Source organism: Salmo trutta, chromosome 1 (genome assembly GCF_901001165.1).
Source record: "Salmo trutta chromosome 1, fSalTru1.1, whole genome shotgun sequence".
Lineage (NCBI taxonomy): Eukaryota > Metazoa > Chordata > Actinopteri > Salmoniformes > Salmonidae > Salmo > Salmo trutta.
This window is the reverse complement of record NC_042957.1, coordinates 28115758-28136477: the sequence shown is the minus strand read 5'-3', so window position 1 is coordinate 28136477 and position 20720 is coordinate 28115758. Positions and strand designations below refer to the sequence as shown.

At 41.5% G+C, this 20720-nt stretch overlaps 2 protein-coding genes across 7 annotated transcripts; one reads left to right on the top strand and one right to left on the bottom strand.

Annotated features, from left to right (window-relative positions):
• si:ch211-140l13.3 (centromere protein J) lies at positions 1-20364 on the bottom strand. Of its 6 annotated transcripts, none has more exons than XM_029751933.1 (21): positions 20192-20364; positions 19562-19681; positions 18688-19080; positions 17631-17727; positions 12562-12753; positions 8139-8286; positions 7857-7956; positions 6413-7700; positions 6129-6246; positions 5746-5881; positions 4662-4877; positions 4340-4474; positions 3677-3808; positions 2873-2933; positions 2707-2792; positions 2492-2596; positions 1818-1922; positions 1496-1636; positions 1061-1145; positions 834-954; positions 1-726 (listed from the first exon to the last, which is right to left on the bottom strand). In XM_029751933.1, the coding sequence occupies exons 3-21, from the start codon at positions 18994-18996 to the stop codon at positions 537-539; spliced, it is 3765 nt and encodes a 1254-aa protein (XP_029607793.1). In that variant the 5' UTR covers positions 18997-19080; positions 19562-19681; positions 20192-20364; the 3' UTR covers positions 1-536. The 6 variants fall into 6 exon arrangements, 5 of the variants coding, with proteins under 5 accessions (XP_029607793.1, XP_029607802.1, XP_029607808.1 ...); XM_029751942.1 differs by lacking the exon at positions 20192-20364 and adding an exon at positions 19854-20088; XM_029751948.1 differs by lacking the exon at positions 19562-19681 and having other exon boundaries at positions 20170-20364.
• On the top strand, positions 10875-11661 carry LOC115192995 (12-(S)-hydroxy-5,8,10,14-eicosatetraenoic acid receptor). Its single transcript, XM_075074280.1, is given in 3 exon segments — positions 10875-11166; positions 11169-11213; positions 11216-11661. Coding segments are annotated over 3 exon segments (570 nt in total). The 5' UTR covers positions 10875-11036; the 3' UTR covers positions 11611-11661.
• Positions 20365-20720: the final 356 nt, after the last annotated feature.

The window sequence follows — 20720 nt, the reverse complement described above, 5'->3', positions numbered from 1 at the left end:
TGGGCAGGGGTCCCACCCACTGGGGAGCCAGTTGCCAATCAGAATGAGTTTTTCCCCACAAAAGGGCTTTATTACAGACAGAAATACTCCTCAGCAGGAAACCGGGACCAGGTCAGTAAGTTATTAGCCCTACCCTACATGTCAGCCTTGTTGTTTTAGAGGCAAGGGATATGTGGGGACCTCATGAATAATCTGAAATTCTGTGCAACATAAGAATCCTGCTGACACAAATGAAGAGGTCAAGAAGGTTATAACATTGCCATGCAAAAATAAGAAATATATTCCTTCAAGAGAGCAGTATGGACATTCAAAGATCTCTACAAAATAGTTTCAACACAAATGTATTGTATTGATTAGTAGTACTTATTTAGTGTACAATGATTTCTGAATAATAAACATACACAATTTAAAAATGTCTGTTTACACATAAGCACCTAGAAAATTATAAAATATGCCACAGGAAAATAGCTACAGTCAAACACAATGGAGCATTGCTAATTTGGTATAAAGGCTTGAAAAACATAAACATATGTTCTTCATTTCTTGTCTATTATGATAATGCCATCCTTGTCCTTAATGCGTACTCTGCCCGAGGGGAACTTGGTCTCTTGCCTTCCATTAGAATACACCGTCTTCAATGTTCCATCAGGGTATTCCCTCCGCTTGTACTGGGACGTATGGATCTCTCTTTGGCCATTGTTGAACTCCACTGTTTTCTCCCCACTTCTACAGTTTCAGAACACACACACACACACACAAAATATAAAAATGCAGCAGTTGTTAAGAATTTTACCCTAAATAAAATAGAGCCAAGTACTGTATGTGTATCTTACTCTGAGAGCTTGACCACTGTTCCATCTGGGAAGATGCTCTCCTCTCTGCCGTCAGGATAGAGGTACTTTATCGTCTGATCTGGGAAAACGATCTCCCTCTTTCCATCAGGGTGGTGTTTCTCTACAGACAACATGAATACATTTTTTGTTATTTGTGTCTATGCCTGGTCACCCTGAAAATTGGCCATGTAGTGAATATCAGATTAGAGCTTTGTTAAAAATATTACCTATCTGCTTGTTTGGAAATTGCAGGACCTCCAAACCAGTTGGGTATGTGGTGTGAGTTGTCTGTGCATCAGCATAGTAGTACACCTATCAAAGAGAAACAATGGAGTTATAAAAAATCCCCCACAGCGCCTTTGTTATTGTTTTTATTTTGTTAATGAAATGAAGAAGAGGAGCGTCCGGCAACGAAGTAAAAAACAATGCATGACATATTCTGCTGTTCTATTACGTGTGCAATGATGTCCGAGGGGATTTTTGTTGTTGTTTGCAGTCATTTCTTTGTTGTTTGCAGTAATTTCTTTGTTGTTTGCAGTAATTTCTTTGTTGTTGTAATATCCCAAATGGACATGGCAGTTTCACCAATTAAGGATTCCAGCTTTAAGGCATTAGTTACAGTTTAAATACTGGCATAGTCCCCAGTATGACATATTACTCACCACTTTCCCATCTGCCAGTATGTGTTTGACATCTCCATTGAAGAATGTGACAGTTACTGACTTCTGGTCAGCAGTGATCTCTTTTCTAGTTCCATTGCGGAATGTAAATACACGCCAGCCATTGGAGAGAAGTTGTTCTATCTGTGTATCAGAGCAATATCATGGCATGTTGACACATTATTATTGTTTCACTGTGAGTGGTAACTATGTGAGTGGGATACTTTGGAATTGCTGAAATGAAACTTTAATGAAAGGGCAGAAAATGATATACTTCATACAAGTACTTGTTCAAAGAAATTACAACATAGGGGAATTTTCCTACCTTACCATCTGGATAGTGTATTTCTTCACACACGTCATTGTTTATGCCCTTGTGTGTTGTGTGGGTGGAGTTACCACTCATCGCTCCTGGATTCAAACGTGGTTCCTGTAATAACAAATTAGGGATTGTTAAAGCTGTCCAATATGGTCCAAGACCTTGGCAAGAAACTATAGTATCTCAGAAACACAGCCATCCAAAAAGGTAGCCTAGCAGTTAAGAGTTTTGGGACAGTAACCTGAAAGGTTTCTGGTTCGAATCCCCGAGGCGGCTACAATAGGTGAAAAATCTTACGATTTTCATATTTTTTATTTCACCTTTATTTAACCAGGTAGGCCAGTTGAGAACAAGTTCTCATTTACAACTGCGACCTGGCCAAGATAAAGCAAAGGAGTGCGACAAAAACTACAACACAGCGTTACACATGGGATAAACAAACGTACAGTCAATAACACAGTAGAAAAATCTATGTACAGTGTGTGCAAATGAGGTAAGAGTGCCCTTGAGCAAGGCGCTTAACCCCAATTGCTCCTGTAAGTCGCTCTGGATAAGAGCGTCTGCTAAATGACTAAAATGTTTGAAGTGAGCAAAATAACAATCTACCTATGTAGAACTGGTTATTTCAGTAACTTTAGATGATTACTTTACACATCAGAACCTCTGCTAGGCTTCAATACCCTGTGTTCTGACTCTGAGCTGGAGTATTTGCTGACTGCTGGTGTGGCGCTCCTGCTCTGTCGACCTTTCGCCTCCGTCTCCTTTTCCACTGACTGACCCAAACCCTGAGGACAGCGAGAATTAGTGGGCTATTTCATAGTGGTTGTTTGTTACATGTAGCAGTGTGTTACAATCGACTGATGCTGTCTGAGGACCATGTTACAGACATATGTACCTGATCTCTGTTGCTCTCACGCTGCTTTAAGAGACAGTCATTTGTGTGATGGGTGTCCTCAAAACTGACTGAATTTGATGAAAGGCCTGTTGTGAATGAAATGAACATCATTGCCAAAGCAATTGATTGAATGTATAGTAAGCACAGAACAGACTAGAGTACTTACTTAAGGAGGCAGGTCCCCAATCCCTTGTGCTTTGAGCATTGGTGGGATAGTTGTGATAAGGCTAAAGAAAGAATCAAGTCACATGATAATTATAAACACTAGCCCTCTCATTTCATGCGTCTTATGAGGAAGAGATACAAAGAACATCCGTTAGTCGAAATTGTTAATAAGGGACATTAGGCTACTGTACATTTTCGTTTGCAATACACAATATGTTTAGCTGGCCTTGATGACCTATGAAAGCGTCACATGCAGTTTTAAAGACAACCTTTTGTCCAGTTTGGATGAAATTGCATTTTAACTGTGCTTGTTCCATCTATTATTGAACCTTGGTTCAAAAGTGTTCATACATTATGAAGAAGGAAAAACTATTGAAAAGTAAAATCAGGTTTTAACACTTAAGATTCTTAGAATTGGCAATGAGTATATTCATTACACAGTATAAATAATGAATAATGGGCAGAGTCACTAATCTGACACGGCCCATTGTAAATCGCTATAAATTATTAGTGGGGTGCTTAAAGACCACTTCAGAACACATTTTATACTTGATACTTATTACATTTAGCCTAACAAGTTGACTGCAGTCAGACAGGGACGTCTATCTCTGACAAAACTTGAGATAAAATACAACATATACCTCTAAAATGGTAAATGAGCTGAAAATACAATGTCAGGTTGATCTGAATCACATGGAATATATAGTACTGTACACAAATCAGTTGCCTTCAGGTTTCTATGTTTGTTTTAAACAGAATGCATTACTTGATTGTTTGCCAGACTGATTATAAGATTCATACTGACTGTGTCCATTTTACTGTAAGCTGTACTCTTTTGGACAGGTGGTTTGTTGAATGCAGGAGTAGCACTTCTGCTGTGGACGACTGAAGGAGCTGGTTCAGAAACCATATGTGATAATTTTCTTTGTTCAGGAATCTGAGGAAAAAATATCCATATTATAGACATATTATAACATCTACTATTCTGGTTGATGCCCCTCTATCTACTGTATTAGTGTAGTTACTTCAGGGAATGTTGTGAGCTGTTCTTTCATAATTGAAAAGGTTGGGACTAGTGTTGCAAAAGTCTGTGAACTTTCAATAAATTCCTTGGTTTTCCCTGAAATCCCAGTTGGATGAAATCCGGAATCATCCAACCAGGATTTCTGGAAAACTAGGACATTTATTGAAAGTTCCCAGAATTTTGCAACCCTAGTTAGGACTGAGTGAGATACAAAGGGCTGATCTTAGATCAGTTGAGCAGGAAGTAAACCAGCTTTGTTTGATCAATGGAAAATGATGAGCACAGAGGGGAGCTGTCGGTTGGTTTCTGTAAACTTTTCAAATGATTTCTGCCCAAATATACAGTTAAATCTCTTATAAATACAGCCCAAAGCTATTTCCTGTTAGGATAAAACTGCGAGCCTCGTGGCTTTCATATGGTGTGTAGCTATACTGTATACAGTACCTGCACCTTGAACTTTGCAGCTGGAAAACTGCCAACTGTTGACCTTTTGGCTGGGTTTCCACTGTGACTGGAAAAACTTGAAGATCTCCTCTCCCTTATCCTCTGACTAGTAGCTCTATGAATATCCTCAGACACCTGGGCATATGGATTATATACTGATAGATAATGAGCGCTACTGACACCTTGTCACTAGTAGATAAGAGAAGTGTTACAAGTTATTGTATTAACTGACTTAAAGTATGGAATGGGTTAGTAATGGGTTATTACTCAGGGTTCATGGGTTACTCATGGGTTATTACTTAGGCACAGTATGTCTTCTTACAGCGCTCTCTGCCCCTATGTGAGATGCAGTGACTGTGTCAGGACTCCTCCCTGCCACTTGGTGGCCGCGTTCAGGAGCACTGAGCTTGTCACGCAGCTCCACATTCTCTCTGGTCAGGGCTTCCACCTGGTTCTGCAGCAGATGATGAGCCTGGGACCAGTGGGACTCCCTCCTAGAGAACTGCTCCTGAAGAGCTAGAATCTGCTGCCTGAAATCCTGAGCTTACACGCATGCACACACACACACACATACACAGACATGAAGACACCCACGCATGAACACACACACACACACACACACACACACACACACACACACACACACACACACACACACACACACACACACACACACACACACACCCTGGATGAGAGTGAGACAAACCAACCAATACGGTGGATATTTGACTCATGTTCACAGTTTGGATGAGTGGGTGTTTGTTTATAAAGCTATACATTATAAACTGTTACAGATGTGGGATCTTAATTTGACCAGTATTGTTGTAGCAAAATAATCCTGCATGTTTTTTGTACGTTTAGTCCATAATGTTGCTTGTTCGATAGTTAGGCTATTAGCTGAACAAAAGTAGTCTAATGAAAGTGCAATACTGTTAATATAACCGTGCGTTAGAGCGGGTTTTCAGCGAATTTATGGAAATCACGAAGCTCATCTGCATTTCCTGTGGCGCAGGAATATTCGCAGCAACAAAAGAGTGATTAAATGAAGATCCTTCATCAGTATCATCAGGCCAGGACAAGCAAAGGGGATGCGTTTGATTCAGTCATAAAAAGGTAACACTGTCTTATTCACACCTTATGAGACAGGAAATGCATCGCTCAGTTCCATGTTAATGTTGGTCAGTAGGAAACTGATAGGCCCTGAGACAGAATGCACCTGACTCCTATGACGCTCCACGACTTATGTGCACCTCACGGACATTCATTACTCACTCACAAATGACGTTATATAGATACCAGCTGGGTGACATACAGTAGGTTGTTTTAGGCCTCAAGGCTTTACGAGATTCTGACTGACAACTTTGTTTTACTAAGGTCTATTAAGATCAGTCACATAATGACTTTACCTGACCATCACCAACGTCTTGTTTAGGAGAAAACGGTTGATTCTTCAACACTTGGCCTTCTGTATGGGTGAATGGGGATCCATAACTGCTGTGGTGGCCATCTCTGTCACAGCACTCTATTTGGTCCATTCTCTTTCTGGGTAAAACCCACATTTCAGTGGAAATGAAAGAAAAAATGACATTTCTGATGAAGAACATGATAGGTTTCTGATATTGCAATTCCAGAAGTGCTCAAATTCTTTATAATCTCGTGGATCATCAGTGGTTTTTACATAGTTTGTGTTTCATTTCTCCAGCACGTCATCACAATCAGATACGGCACAGACACCTTTTCCGGGGCATCACATTATGAAAACTAACCAAACTGTCTCTGTACATTTTACCTGAGGAGTTCCATTGCTCTCTCTTGTTCCGTTTTCATCTTGTCCAACAAATCACGATTCTCTTCTGCTTTTATTCCAAATAGATTACCGCTGTGTGGCTTTGACACGGTCTGATTTGCTTGAAGGAGGTTAAAGTGACTGTTAGTAGAGAGAAGACCTCTTCAAAGAATAACATGTCATGTAGCATGTAAACTGGTATACATTAATACATATTCATGTCTGTGTTCTTCATTATAGCAGTTCAATTACATAGTGAGTCTAGCCAAAATAAACAGTACACTCACCTCGCTTGGACCCCTGGTGATGTCTGCTCTTCACGGTCTCTTTAGTTCTAGATGTTACTTCAGGGACCATGCTGGGTTTGAGCTCTGCAGAGGGACGTTTTGACTTTATGTCTGTTCCCCTGCTGCTGCTGCTCCCCAGTGGCAGGGCTCTCTCTGTGCTTGTTTTCCTTGCAGACTGTGGGTATAATGGACGTGGTTCTGTCTTGTGCCAGTTTATGTCCCGGATTTCTGTGTCACTGTCACTGCTGGAGCAGGAGCTAGATGGGTGGTGGTGGTGGTGGAGAGTGGGTCCGTGGGTGGGAAAAGGTCTGGAGGGCAGGCTATCCCCAGCCTCGCTGGGGGCATCGCTGGCGTAGTCACCATCGGACAGGTCCAGGTTCTGGTCCTTGTGTCCAAGCCGTGGGGGAGACGGGAGGGTGGGCTGCTGGTGGCACTGAGAGTTAGGGTTGTCCTCGTCCTCGTCACTGTTAGAACTACTCAGAGATAGGAGAGACATCACTGCTGTAGACCCACTTTGAGATTTTGAAATATTGGTGAAATTGGAGTGTGTGACATTTTTCCCATCCGCAGTCCCTGATGAGACCGGCCCATTGTCAGTGACTCTAACTATGTGGTCGTTGACTGTCTTGAAGCCAACATTTACTGCCTGAGCTTTGACCTTAGGTTGGCCCATGTTGTTTGCCTGTGTAGTACTATCAAAAGGCTGCAATGCCAAATGTGGCTCCTTCACCTCAAGTTGTTTATGGACAAGGTCCCTCATAGCAGCATACACGTGATTCTGTGACACCACCTCATCACTTAGATCCACGGAGGTCAAACACGGCGATCTCACAAGCCCTTTACGGGATGTTGTAACGCCCAACAGATCTCTCCTCTCTCTAGTATTAACACTAGATGCAGTGTTTTCAGTGGCCTTGCTTTGAGTATTTTCTCTGGGCTTTGGTGTCCTCTCCTGTCTGGCCATTTGATTAACTCTGTTGTCTCTCTCTCGTGTGGCAGGTCCTGTTGTTTTTTCCAAGGACTCAGTCAGAACAGGGCAGCTCCTCTGGGAGATCAGTAAAGGCTTGACCCTGGGTCTGGTCCTGTCACTGAGCTGCAGGGAGGGGGCTGATGAGCGTCTCTGCTGGCTGCCACAACTCACCTTCCTGGGCTGCTGGCTGAGGGAGAGGGAGGCTCTTCGCCAGGTCTTCTGCTGCACACTGTCCTTACCCCTCTCTATCCTGGACCCACCCTCCCCTTTCTTCAGGAAATATCTCCTCCCTGCGACTCTCCTGGCCTCCCTGCTGTCCTGAAAAGGGACCAGCTGCTTAGATACAGTAGATAACTTATTTTAGATGACATGATGACATGAGTACAAAGTGTACTGAATAGATTATGTATAATGGTCAGGGCAATGAACTACTCTGAAAGTAGGCCATATGCAAATCCTCTATGCTCTCCATACCTGCTTGTTGTTTTGCTGTGCATATTCATCAACTTTCAGCTGTTCCTCCACAAATTCCTGAAATGTTTTCTCTCTCTCTTTGACAGCAGGCCTAATGGGTCTTCAATAGTGTGACAGGTCAGTTAACGTATAGAAAAATGGTATGGAATATTAAATGACCACAACTCACTTGTGGATTCTTCACTATCATTAGCTGACAGTAAAATATGTGTATGTGACCAATAAAATGTGATTTTTGATTTGAAAGGTGATACATGTTGAATAGAAATATCATTACAGTACCTGTCCTCTGGGTTTCTAGATGGCTGCCTACGTGTCCCAAATGGGCTGACAGTACAGTCTTCTTTGTCTTCCCCCTGCTCTGCAGCTTCCTCTTTGATAGGAGAGAGGTTCCTCTGCTCTCTTCCATCTTTATTTGGAAGAGTGCTCTCTATAATTCACATGATAAGATGAATCACATATCAACACAATTTAAATTCTGTATTAATAAAAAAGAAAAGATGGACAAAGTTCAGTACTGACTTCTGGGTAAACTTGTTATGTAAATGAGGATTCGTGTACTCAACAGAATACATTTTACAGTGTAAAATGAAGAGAAACAGAACCAAGCAACAATTCTAAATGCCTTCTTACTTTAAAGGGTTGTGATAATTATACTGGAGTTCTGTAACTAGTTCTTGTTAAGGAACCAGCTCTGGATCCAGTTTTGACAAAACACTCCTGGATATTTAAATAAGTTAATAATTTACTCCTGTTTTTCTATAATCATGACGATCTATTAAAAAGCAACTGAATGTATTTGCAATATGATTGGAAACACTTAGAATAGGTTGAAATAGGTAATGTCCTTAATTTGGCTTTGAAAAAAATACCCTGGAAAATCAGTCTGTCATCTCAGACTTATCTGAACTGGATATCGTTGGGTTCTGACTTCTTGAAATGTACTTATTCATGCCACTGAGGGAGAGAGGGGAATGTATAATGTATGCATAATGTATGCATTCACTACTGTAAGTCGCTCTGGATGAGAGCGTCTGCTAAATGACTAAAATGTAAATGTAAAATGTATAACATTTACATTCTGTCAGGATATGTTATAGTTAGCCATCAGGGATCCTATGGGAGGACACAGACACCAGACACAGTCTGGTACCAGTCACCATGACAGCCGTGAGTTGAGAACTAGTGAGCACTTTGGGGCAGAGGTCAGGTCAGACGAAGTGAGGAAGAACAGATATCACTAAGGTTCTGTCTAGCAACAGAGATACAATGGCTGTTCAGATGTGTAGGAGGAGACTTAGCATAGGAGAAAGAGTTAAATATCAGTGCTTGTGTGAATATGTTTTTGTCAGTTCAGATGTTCGATCCTTTGGGAAGAATAAACTTGGTTTAAGCTTTCATAGTGTCCGTCGGGTTCTTACTCTGGTAATTAGAACCTAACAATACTAAACTGCAGAATTAGTTTAAGGTTTGTGGGTTGCACACCAAAAAAATAACACGCCAAAAATAACACGCCAAACTCCAGCTCACAGCTCAAAAGTTTGGGGTCACTTAGAAATGTTCTTGTTTTTGAAAGAAAAGCAATTTTTTTGTCCATTAAAATAATATGCCTCACAAGTCCTCAACTGGCAGCTTCATTAAATAGTACCTGCAAAACACCAGTCTCAACGTAAACAGTGAAGAGGCGACATTACGGGATGCTGGCCTTCTGGTGTTTTGCGGGTACTATTTAATGAAGCTGCCAGTTCAGGACTTGTGAGGCGTCTGTTTCTCAAACTAGACACTCTAACGTACTTGTCCTCTTGCTCAGTTGTGCACCTGGGCCTCCCACTCCTCTTTCTATTCTGGTTAGAGCCAGTTTGTGCTGTTCTGTGAAGGGAGTAGTACACAGCATTGTACGAGATCTTCAGGTTCTTGGCAATTTCTCGCATGGAATAGCCTTCATTTCTCAGAATAAGAATAGACTGATGAGTTTCAGAAGAAAGTTCTTTGTTTCAGAAGAAAGTTATTTGTTTCTGGCTATTTTGAGCCTGTAATCGAACCCACAAATGCTGATGCTCTAGATACTCAACTAGTCTAAAGAAGGCCAGTTTTATTGCTCCTTTAATCAGAACAACAGTTTTAAGGTGTGCTAACATAATTGCAAAAGGGTTTTCTAACGATCAATTAGCCTTTTAAAATGATAAACTTGGATTAGCTAACACAACGTGCCATTGGAACACAGAAGTGATGATTGCTGATAATGGGCCTCTGTACGCCTATGTAGATATTCCATAAAAAATCTGCCATTTTCAGCTACAATAGTCATTTACAACATTAACAATGTCTACACTGTATTTCTGATCAATTTGATGTTATTTTAATGGACAGAAAATGTGATTTTCTTTCAAAAACAAGGACATTTCTAAGTGGCCCCAAACTTTTGAACGGTAGTGTATATTTTTTTATGGGGGAAATGTGCTAAAAACAACGAACTGTTTTTTCTGCTAGTAAATCTATCCAATTCCTTAGGATACAATCGGCTTCTTGAAAATATCACAACCCTTTTGTAGCATTTTTAACATTGCCAGCTCCTCTGAGATATTCTACGACTTCCAGCTAAAAATTGCCTGTAGCTTTACATTTCAGCTCTCTGTGTGTTTAATCAATCAAATATGTTATTTATGACAACCTCAACTGCATTGGAGGTGTTGCGCAACCAGAAGCATGTCCCTGCACTTAATGTACTTACTCCATATAGGAATTCCCCAGGGAGTTAGAAAGATATACAGTATGTAGCATAGAAAAAAGGCCACTTCTCATACACAGATATGTTCGTTTTTCAAATTTGTGAGTTTATGCAATGTTTTGCAATATGTCCTCAATCTCTCATGGGAACAGCTGCTTATCTATTCGTCCTGTGGTGACTTACCTACTCAGGCCTGGGGGGGGGCTCACAGCCAACAAGTCTGAACAATTTACAACTGAGTGCTCTGCTGCGTGCGTGCTGGGGGGAATTACTTCCAGACTGAAGTAGAGTCCTTCAGTTTCATCCAAGTCTACACACGAATTTGGAGCTTGCTTAACTACCGTCAAACAGACCTGCTTTTCATGTAAAGTAAGGAAATCTTTGGAGCTGAGTACTTTGGAGGACTGTTCCTTCTTCTGACAGTTTGACTGTAAAGAGGACCGCTTTTGACAATGCATATTGTGGATGACGATCACCCGAGTAAGAACTGCACAGCAGAGAATCTACCACTGTGTAATTTCTACCCCTCTGTGATGATTGTGAAATTCTTCCTGGCTCTACCGCTCAACCTCTCAGTGCTTTATCTTTTATATTCAAAATGAAGTTCTGGAAATCTAACAGCAACAACATAAAGGGGAGTGGTGGAGTACAGAGGGTGGAACTTGCAAAGCCATGTGGTTCATGCTGTTTCTGAACTGAGGTGCCAGTATCGCCTTCCTGACTGGGATTTCAGCTGATCCTTACTTTAATGTAGTTCATCCTGGGAAAAAAAAGTTCCTTAAGGTCTTCAAAAAGTCTCCTCATATCTCTGTCATCGACTGGCTACTGCTGCTCCCCCCGACTCTCCCAACCATGCTGAAGACCTTTGAGTGCTGTTATGGGTGTAAAAATGACACTCCGGTCGAGGACGTCACTGAAACTTTGAGAGAGGTTGTGTTTTGCACCCAGATTCTCATCCCTTTCTTTGTGTTGGTCTACTTGTCACGTCCTGACCATAGTAAGATGTTATTTTCTATGGTAGAATAGGTCAGGGCGTGACAGGGGGTGTTTTTCTATTTTTTTGTTTTTCTATGTTCATGTTCTAGTTGTGTATTTCTATGTTGGTTTTGTTTGGGATGATCTCAAATTAGAGGCAGCTGGTCTTCGTTGTCTCTAATTGGAGATCATACTTAAGTAGGGGTTTTACCCACCTGGGTTTGTGGGGACCTCTGCGTCACGTTTTTTTTTTTTTTTGTCATTCAAGTTTATTTATGTATTGCATAGTTTCACAGTATAAATAAAATGTGGAACGACACACACGCTGCACTTTGGTCCGCTCATTCCTACGACAACCGTGACACTACTGCACGGTCTTTGATGGTCTCATGGTTTTATCCCACATGGATTGTCTCGTGGACCCAATTGTGTACTGCTTAAGCAGCACTAAGTTCAAAATCCTCGACCTGACAAGTTATTGCCCTGTCTAAAAATAGGTGAAAGCACAATCTCGGCAGGAAACAACTCAAATCCAAAACGCAGCAACAATGTAATGCAGCGTACTAGGTAAAATACTTGTAAAAAAAATAGGAAATTAAAATTGTTTTATGACTGCATTAAGACTATTTGTTCTCATGATGAGACATTCATGTTAGTTTGCTAAACCAGACTATGATTCACTACTTGTTTCTGATATTGTCATCTGGTTTCTTTAACCAGTGATGTCATCAAGTTAAACCACTCACAATGAGTCTGTTGCTAATTGTCTGGGTCAAATAAATATTCCTCTTAAGTTATGTTTATTTATTTGTTACTACAGTACTACTACTACTCTTGATGAGGCCAATGTTTATACTTTTTTATAGTGTGAGTTTTATTTCTTCCCCCTTTACAATTTTATTGGAACTTGATCAAAATATTTTCAGAACTTCTGCTATCATACCATATACTGCAGTAGTTACAACAAAAACAGACCACGACGTGGTCATGCATACGTCTTACCATGGAGGGAATGTGTCAGAACAGGACCCGTCTTAGGCAGCCATCCATCTCCTGAGGGAGGTGAAGCGTAAACGTTTGATTTCTGATTGGACCTCTGTGGGTTGGCAGAGAGACCAGAGGTATCCACTCCAGCAGCCAGAGCAGGCATCAGGCCCAGCCACTGGGCAGAGAGAGAGGGGGATAACAGCAGTCCTGCCGATGAGAAACAGAGAGGGACTTTAGGATTTAAAAGGTTAAATTCCTATGAGACCGAGGAACATACTAGGTCTTGTTGTTACAAGGAAGCATCGCCCAAGAGCTCCTCTAGTCAACACAGCAATTTTTCTTTATATAAAAAATAACTAAACATTCATTGTCAAGGCCTTTCACTAAATATAACTGGAAAACATTGCATGTTACAAAACAATACTTCAATAATGTAAATAAAGATCATTTAATAAGCATATGAATTAAAAAAAAATCTTGCTTGTATTGCTTTTGACTGTGGAATGAAATAGGTAACTCATCTCACAAAATGTAATTTTTAGTAACTTGGCCCGGTACCTTTAACTCTGTAAGTAAATGCACTTAAATTAAATCTTTAGGTTACGTTCCTTGACAGTTTAAGGCAGGGCATTGACATCTGCTATTTTATGAAATATCTACATTGGTCATTTCATCGGATAATCACGTTTCCTTAGAAAATATGTGTGGAGAGCCTTCACTATGGACTAAATGACTATTTTTAAATATATGGATTCAAAGTATTTATTGCCATTTAAAACAAAAAATTATTGTGATGCAGTGTTTTTTTTTCTGCATCGATTTATTTAATCCATAACCTGCGCTTTCTATCATCTCCAAACATGTCCTGTTGTAGTGCATTGCTCATTGTATTGCCTAATTGGTGGGAGGGGCTTATCAGCACAAGTGCCTGTGTTTTCTTAACAAGGTGTGTTTCCTGACTGTGTGGAAGAGACATTTGTTTTAGCCACCAGCCATGTGTGTTTCATTTGTTAGTCTGCAGTTTAAAAAAATAAATGAAGTACTTTTAACTTTATTTCTCAGTTCCTCTTTTATATGACAAGGTATTGGCCAGCCTGTCACACTGTCTATAGTCTTTATGAGGCTTGCCGTGTCATCATTGTTTTTAGATCAACCCAAAATAAAGATTCATGTACACTTCTGTTCGTATAGATAAGCCCTCAAGCCACACCACCTGATTTTCTGTTCCTGTGGATATGAGATAAAACCAAGAATTTGCACATAGATTCCTTACATTTTTATTCATGCTCTTGTGGCGGACACAGAAGGAGAAACATTTTATCTTTACTCAAAAGGGGAATAGGCTGGACTTGCAGAGTTCTGTAATTCTGGCTGAAGAACAATGGATGCGGTCCATCTTCAGAACACATCCTCAAACACTGAAGTCGATCACCGCAATGTGGGGAATCAGATGATGTACAAAGTCTTCTCTAAAGTGATGATTGTGGAATTCACTCTGGCCTTGCCTCTCAACCTGTCAGTGCTCTACATCTTCCTCTTGAAATTCAAATTCTGGAAAACCAACAGCATCTTCCTCTTCAATATTGTGGTGGCAGATCTTCTACTGGTGATATGCTTGCCAGCCAAAGCCTATCACTTCCAGCATGGACTAAGCTGAAGTGAGAACAAGCTGGTCTGTAAGGCCATGCTCTTCATGTTGATTTTAAACTGAGGGGCCAGTATCGCCTTCTTGACTGTGCTCTCCATCGATTGTTGCTTCAATGTAGTTCATCCTTGGAAAAATAACTTTGCCAAGACTTTAAAAAGGTCTCCTTATATCACTGTCATCGTCTGGCTACTGCTGCTCCCCCTGACTATCCCAACCATGCTGAAGACCTTTGAGTGCTCTAACAGTTATGGGTGTAAAAATGACACTCCGGTCGAGGACGTCACTGAAACTTTGAGAGAGGTTGTGTTTTTCACACAGATTCTCATCCCTTTCTTTGTGTTGGTCTACTGCACGGTCTTTGATGGTCTCATGGTTTTATCCCACATAGATTGTGGGATTAGGGAATAAGACCAAGCTGCATCGAGCAGTGTTTCTGGTCACCTCAGTTGTGCTGGTCTTCTCTGTGTGTTTCCTGCCTTGTACCATAGCTAGGATAGATCTGTTGATTGTCAGAATCAAGGATCAACACAATGCTGAGACCATAGCGGTTCAGATCTATGACAGTCTCATGGTTTTATCCTACATTGACTGTTTGCTGGACCCACTGGTGGATTGTTTCTGCTACTGAGGGTTTACAGATGTGTACATGTCAAATAGCTGTCCCTTTCTATTGAGCAATAGAAGATACAATGGTTCCACAGTCACAGATGAACAAAAGGTGACCTCTCCCCCACTGCGGGACAAACTGATTTTATTCCAGATCTACAGTACTGTATAGTCAGTTACAAATGATCGCAAAAAATCTGTACAGACAGGTATGCTTAACGTTAATTTTGAACAATTTTCCTCAAATCAAATCAATCAAATCAAATTGGATTGGTCACATACACATGGTTAGTAGATGTTATTCTTTGTGCTTCAAGATCCGACAGTGCATCTAAGTAAAGGAATGGAATAAGAATATATTCATATATAGATGAGCAATGACAGAGCGGCATAGGCAAGAAGGTATAAAATGCAGTGTATACATATGAGATGAGTGATGCAAGATAAGTAAACATTATTAAAGTGGCATTATTAAAGTGACTAGTGATCCATTTATTAAAGTGGCCAATGATTTCAAGTCTGTATGTAGGCAGCAGCCTCTCTGTGTTAGTGATGGCTGTTTAACAGTCTGATGTCCTTGAGATAGAAGCTGTTTTTCAGTCTCTAGGTCCCAGCTTTGATGCACCAGTACTGACCTCGCCTTCTGGATGGTAGCGGGGTGAACAGGCAGTGGCTCGGGCGGCTGTTGTCCTTGATGATCTTTTTGGCCTTCCTGTGACATCGGGTGCTGTAGGTGTCCTGGAGGGCAGGTACTTTTCCCTCGGTGATGTGTTGTGCAGACCGCACCACCCTCTGGAGAGCCTTTGTGGGCGGTGCAGTTGCCGTACAAGGCGGTGATACAGCTCGACAGGATGCTCTCAATTGTGCATCTGTAAAAGTCTGTGAGGGTTTTAGGTGACAAGCCAAATTTCTTCAGCCTCCTGAGGTTGAAGAGGCGCAACACCACACTGTCTGTGTGGGTGGACCATTTCAGTTTGTCCGTGATGTGTATGCCGAGGAACTTAAAACTTTCCACCTTCTCCACTGCTGTCCCGTCAATGTGGATAGGGGGGTGCTACCTCTGCTGTTTCCTGAAGTCCACGATCATCTCCTTTGTTTTGTTGACGTTGAGTGAGAGGTTGTTTTCCTGACACCCTCACCTCCTCCCTGTAGACTGTCTCGTTGTTGTTGGTCATCAAGCCCACTTCTGTTGTGTCGTCTGCAAACTTGATGATTGAGTTGGAGGCGTGCATGGCCACACAGTCATGGGTGAACAGGGAGTACAGGAGGGGGCTGAGCACACACCCTTGTGGGGCCCCAGTCTTGAGGATCAGCGAAGTGGATGTGTGTTTCCTACCTTCACCACCTGGGGGCGGCCCATCAGGAAGTCCAGGACCCAATTGCACAGGGCGGGGTTGAGATCCAGGACCTTAAGCTTAATGATGAGCTTGGAGGGTACTATGGTGTTGAATGCTGAGCTATAGTCAATGAACAGCATTCTTACATAGGTATTCCTCTTGTCCAGATGGGATAGGAAATTGAAGTGGGTCTAGAGTGACAGGTAAGGTGGAGGTGATATGATCCTTGACTAGTCTCTCCGTGGTGGCACGGTATTATCCTCAAAGCGGGCAAAGGTGTTACGTTTGTCTAACACTTCCTTAAAAACGTTTCATGTGTCTCTCCTCAGGCCGGTGGTAGCTGGTCCACTGCAAGACGCTGAGGTGCGGGAGGTCCCTCCGCCCCCCTGGACATCGGGGGGGCACCGGCGTACACTGTACGGTCCATCCTGGACTCTAGGCGCCGGGTGGGGGGCCTGCAGTACCTAGTGGATTGGGAGGGGTACGGCCCGGAGGAAAGGTGCTGGGTAAGGAGGGGGGACATCTTGGACCCATCATTGCTGAGGGAGTTCCACAACCGCCGTCCGGATCGCCCTGCACCTCGTCCTCCGGGTCGTCCTCGAGGCCAATGTAGGCGCACTGTGGGAGCCGCGCGTCGGGGGGGGGGGGGGGGGGGGGGGGGTACTGTCACGATTTCCACCAAAGGTGGCGCCTCTCCCTGTTCGGGTGGTGCTCGGCGGTCGTCATTGCCGGTCTACTAGCTGCCACTGATCCTTTTTTCCTTTTCATTTAGTCATGTCTGTTTTGTTGTGCACCTGTTTCTTGTTTGGGTTGATTAGTGTGGGTATTTATTTTCTTTCTACCCACTTTGTGTCGTGGGGGTTTATTTTTCATTTCCCTGTGTTATGTTTGGGAAACGTTGTTTTTGTTCATCATTTGATTCATTCAGGTTATGTCATTTGGATTTTGTTCTTTTGGTCATTGTTGGACTGTATTTTTGTCCGGTGTCTGTATGAATTTTTGATGGACTTTATTGAACTCTGGTTATTGGAATTATCTTCTCTCCTGCGCCTGACTCCTACACCCATCTCTCGTAGAGAGACATTACAGCGACGGTCCTTATACACACCTTCATTAGTTCAGAAAAACCTGTTTAGCCTGAAAAGATTAGTGCTGCTACAAGATTCAATTCCATGTAGTTTCTTAAATTACCCAACAGAGCATTGTGTTATTGCCTCTGTGTATTGGACAAATCTTAAGCAATCACGGCCTTGGAGCTGACATGATCTTCTTAGTAACCTCAAAAACAAATGATAATCTCTAAACTATCAACACTTCGGAAAGTCCCTTTGGACTAAATCTATTTTCAAGATCATCAAATACAGTTAAATGAACTAAATTAACTTTGCACTTTCTAACAAAATACTACTTTGTAAACATATTTCATTCCTCTCCACTGAATTAATTTGTATTTGATGGTTGTTTTACGTTGAGCTCAGTCAGTCAGTACCCACCTGGCCCCATGAGGGAGAGGAGTCTGCTCTGCTCCTGTACAATTCTGTGTAGCTGCTCCACCTGCTGTTGAACTAGCTGCTCCTGTTGCCCTGGGCCCTGCACCGATGCAGACATAGACAACACTCAACACACAGCAGGGTCTGCTGACAGCTTCACCATCACTATGTTATAGCACAACATAAATTAAAGTTTATTCATCACATGCACAGGATACAGCACGAGGTGCCTTATTGCTATTAAAAACTCATTACCAATGTCATTAGAGCAGTAAAAATAAATGTTTTGTCATACCCGTGGTATACGTCTGATATACCACGGCTGTCAGCCAATCAGCATTCAGGGCTCGAACCACCCAGTTTATAAATAGTAATACAACTGGTTGTGGTAGAATATGTACACATAGGATACACAGTATAAATGATGAGGGTGGCAAGTAGCCTAGCGTTTAAGAGGGTTGGACCAGTAACTGAAAGGTTGCTGGTTCGAATCCCTGAGCCGACGAGGTGAAAACTCTGTCGATGTGCACTTGAGCAAGGCACTTAACCTTAATTGCTCCTGTAAGTCGCTCTGTATAAGAGCGTCTGCTAAATGACTAAAATGTAAATCTATGTGCTGTCAAGTATGACTGTTATTTATAAGTAGGTTAATAAAGTAAATAGTGATCTTGGTTGAGCAGTTGAACAGTACAGCAGCATTGACAGTGTATGTGTGTGATTATTTGTATGATTAGTGCTATATTAAACTGATAGCCAACAGCGCAGGGAAGCAGTTCACATGAGAGTGCCAGTGTGAATGAAGGTTGCTGTGCTACATGTACACATTGATCAATAATGCTGCTTCAAGTAGAGTGCAGCAAGTAAAATGGGTTTAAGTGGGTAAAATACCCTCATTTCAAGTAGTTTTGAACACAACTGCAAATTGGTATGTTACTGTCACCTACTGGTAAGCAAGAGTGCATGCATCAAATCAGTGAGTAAAAGCAATTCAGACCCGAAACTTGAAACAAATATGTCTACAATAGTAGGCTACACTGAATGGTTTAAATACACTACTGACCTGCTGGAGAGCTCTCTGTAGCATTAGTTGTCGTGTAGTTTGTAGTGATGAGTTACTGTCTGAGGCAGCCTCCTGTGGATTTTCTCTAAGAACAGCCTCATGGCTCAGTGAATGGGATGGAGACAAGGGACTAGAGCCCAGCTCAGCTGCATGAGGGTTCAGGTGGGTCCTCTGGTTATCCATGTCATGTGTTCCAGTGTTATGTGGCTCCTGTCGTGGTACCTGGCCCAGGTCTGCCTCTGGCTCAAACGATCCACCTGCTGACCATGTTCTCAGGCTATTGTTGTCCATGGTGATTTCAGCTGACATTATTACTCTCGGAGATGCTTCATGAAATACTCTTGTTTATCACCTTCTGTTAACAATGGCATGCTTTTGAGTAATGTCTGGTCTCTGCAAGTTGGAAAGAGAAATGTAGGGAAGGTCTTAATAGGGTAATGTGGGATAACTTGCTCTACAGTTTTTAAGTCATTCTAACAAAAGTATTCTGATTTAAGTTGAGCTAATATTTTTTCATTTAGAAAACGTGATATAAATCGAATTAAGTTACAGCTACAAACTTTTTATACACGGAGTGAACAAAATATTAGGAACACCTGCTCTTTCCATGACACAGACTGACCAGGTGAATCCGGGAGGGATATTTACCCCACATTACCCGACATGTTTTACTTGAATATCTCACATGTGAGGTTTTGCACCATATCCTACATGATATGTGCATTATAGATAGACATTTATCAACAACAAAAAAGCAAATTACGTTTCTAACTATTAAAAACTTGTTGAGTCGTCATTGAAGAGATTATTAGTAGAAAAGTCTGTTTCCATGAAACAGCAATTCATTTTTTATTATAGTAAGATAAAAACGTACCTTTTTCTTTAAATCAAATAAAAATACATAGTTCCCTTAGCTCTGGCGTGTCTCTCCCAAGAGTAAGCTACACTCATGTTTTATCCGTCGCCAGTGGTTACTGTTACTGTAAACATCAACCTCCAAGGAGAGAAAATATGAGTTGTTTTGTTTAGCCTACCATTACATTAACAAATTACTCATTCGTTTAAAAGGTCGTATACAATAGTAATGTAGACGGAGAAATGTAGGCTAATGGCTATGGAGGGCTAGGCATACAATTTCTCGAGAACCATATAGTCAAGAACTTTACTGCAAATGTATGGAGTAGCGGTTGAATGAATCCTGTAGTATGGCGCCAAACAATGGCACTTTCGGCGGTAAAAGTTTCAGAAGTTTTTTCTGATACGAATTCTTCTAAGATGGCCAAATAAGGTAGACTATCTGACATTGGCTATTGGCCCGCAACAAGAGTTTTTTTTAACATGCAGGTGCAGTCAAACATATTGATGTATCTATCTGTCATGCAGCCATGTAATGTCGTTCCCTCTTCCCGCCAGAGAGAGAGGGGGAATAGGCCTAATGTGAAATACAATTCCTACAACTAATAGTATGGTGTCATTATATACCTATAATTACCCCTCAGCTCACCTTTCCTGTCACTCATATCTGAGGCAAAATGAGGGAATGAGAGGGAGCCGTTTCAGTAATTCTTGCAAAAAGAGTACCTGAAATGAGGCGATTCAGTGAATTACTCAATTACAAAAGTAGGTTGTTTGGTAAAGTTCTGTTTGCAAAAAGAGGACATTGGTCTCTATTAGCTGATAATTAACCACCAATATCGATTTTACACAGAACTAGTATGCACAGATAATGTATCAAAATTAAATGCTCTGAAACAAAACATCTGAAACGTTTGAATCTACTTTAATTTATTGCATAAACCTATTGATTTTTTGCACTAAAACATGTCACTAAACACTTCTACCTCTGCCTTTGATTTCTAATAGGGGTTTTGAGATGTGGCTGTACATACAGAGTGACACAACATTATTGATTAGAATACAAATCCCTCGTACAGTATAAAAATGAGTTATGGATGAAAGATTTTACCATCAGTTAGGCTGAAAGGAGCTGTAGCCGACTGTACATCATGACAGTACTTTGTATGTGAATGGAA

Excerpts from the sequence above, each read along its gene's own strand:
- si:ch211-140l13.3 (XM_029751948.1), bottom strand. The coding sequence starts at position 18,996 with ATGTCAGCTGAAATCACCATGGACAACAATAGCCTGAGAACATGGTCA. Across the intron at positions 5,882-6,128 it reads AGAGCAATGGAACTCCTCAG|AAAGAGAATGGACCAAATAG; the intron begins GTAAAATGTACA and ends GGTTTTACCCAG. Across the intron at positions 4,475-4,661 it reads ACATAGGGGCAGAGAGCGCT|GTGTCTGAGGATATTCATAG; the intron begins GTAAGAAGACAT and ends CCATATGCCCAG.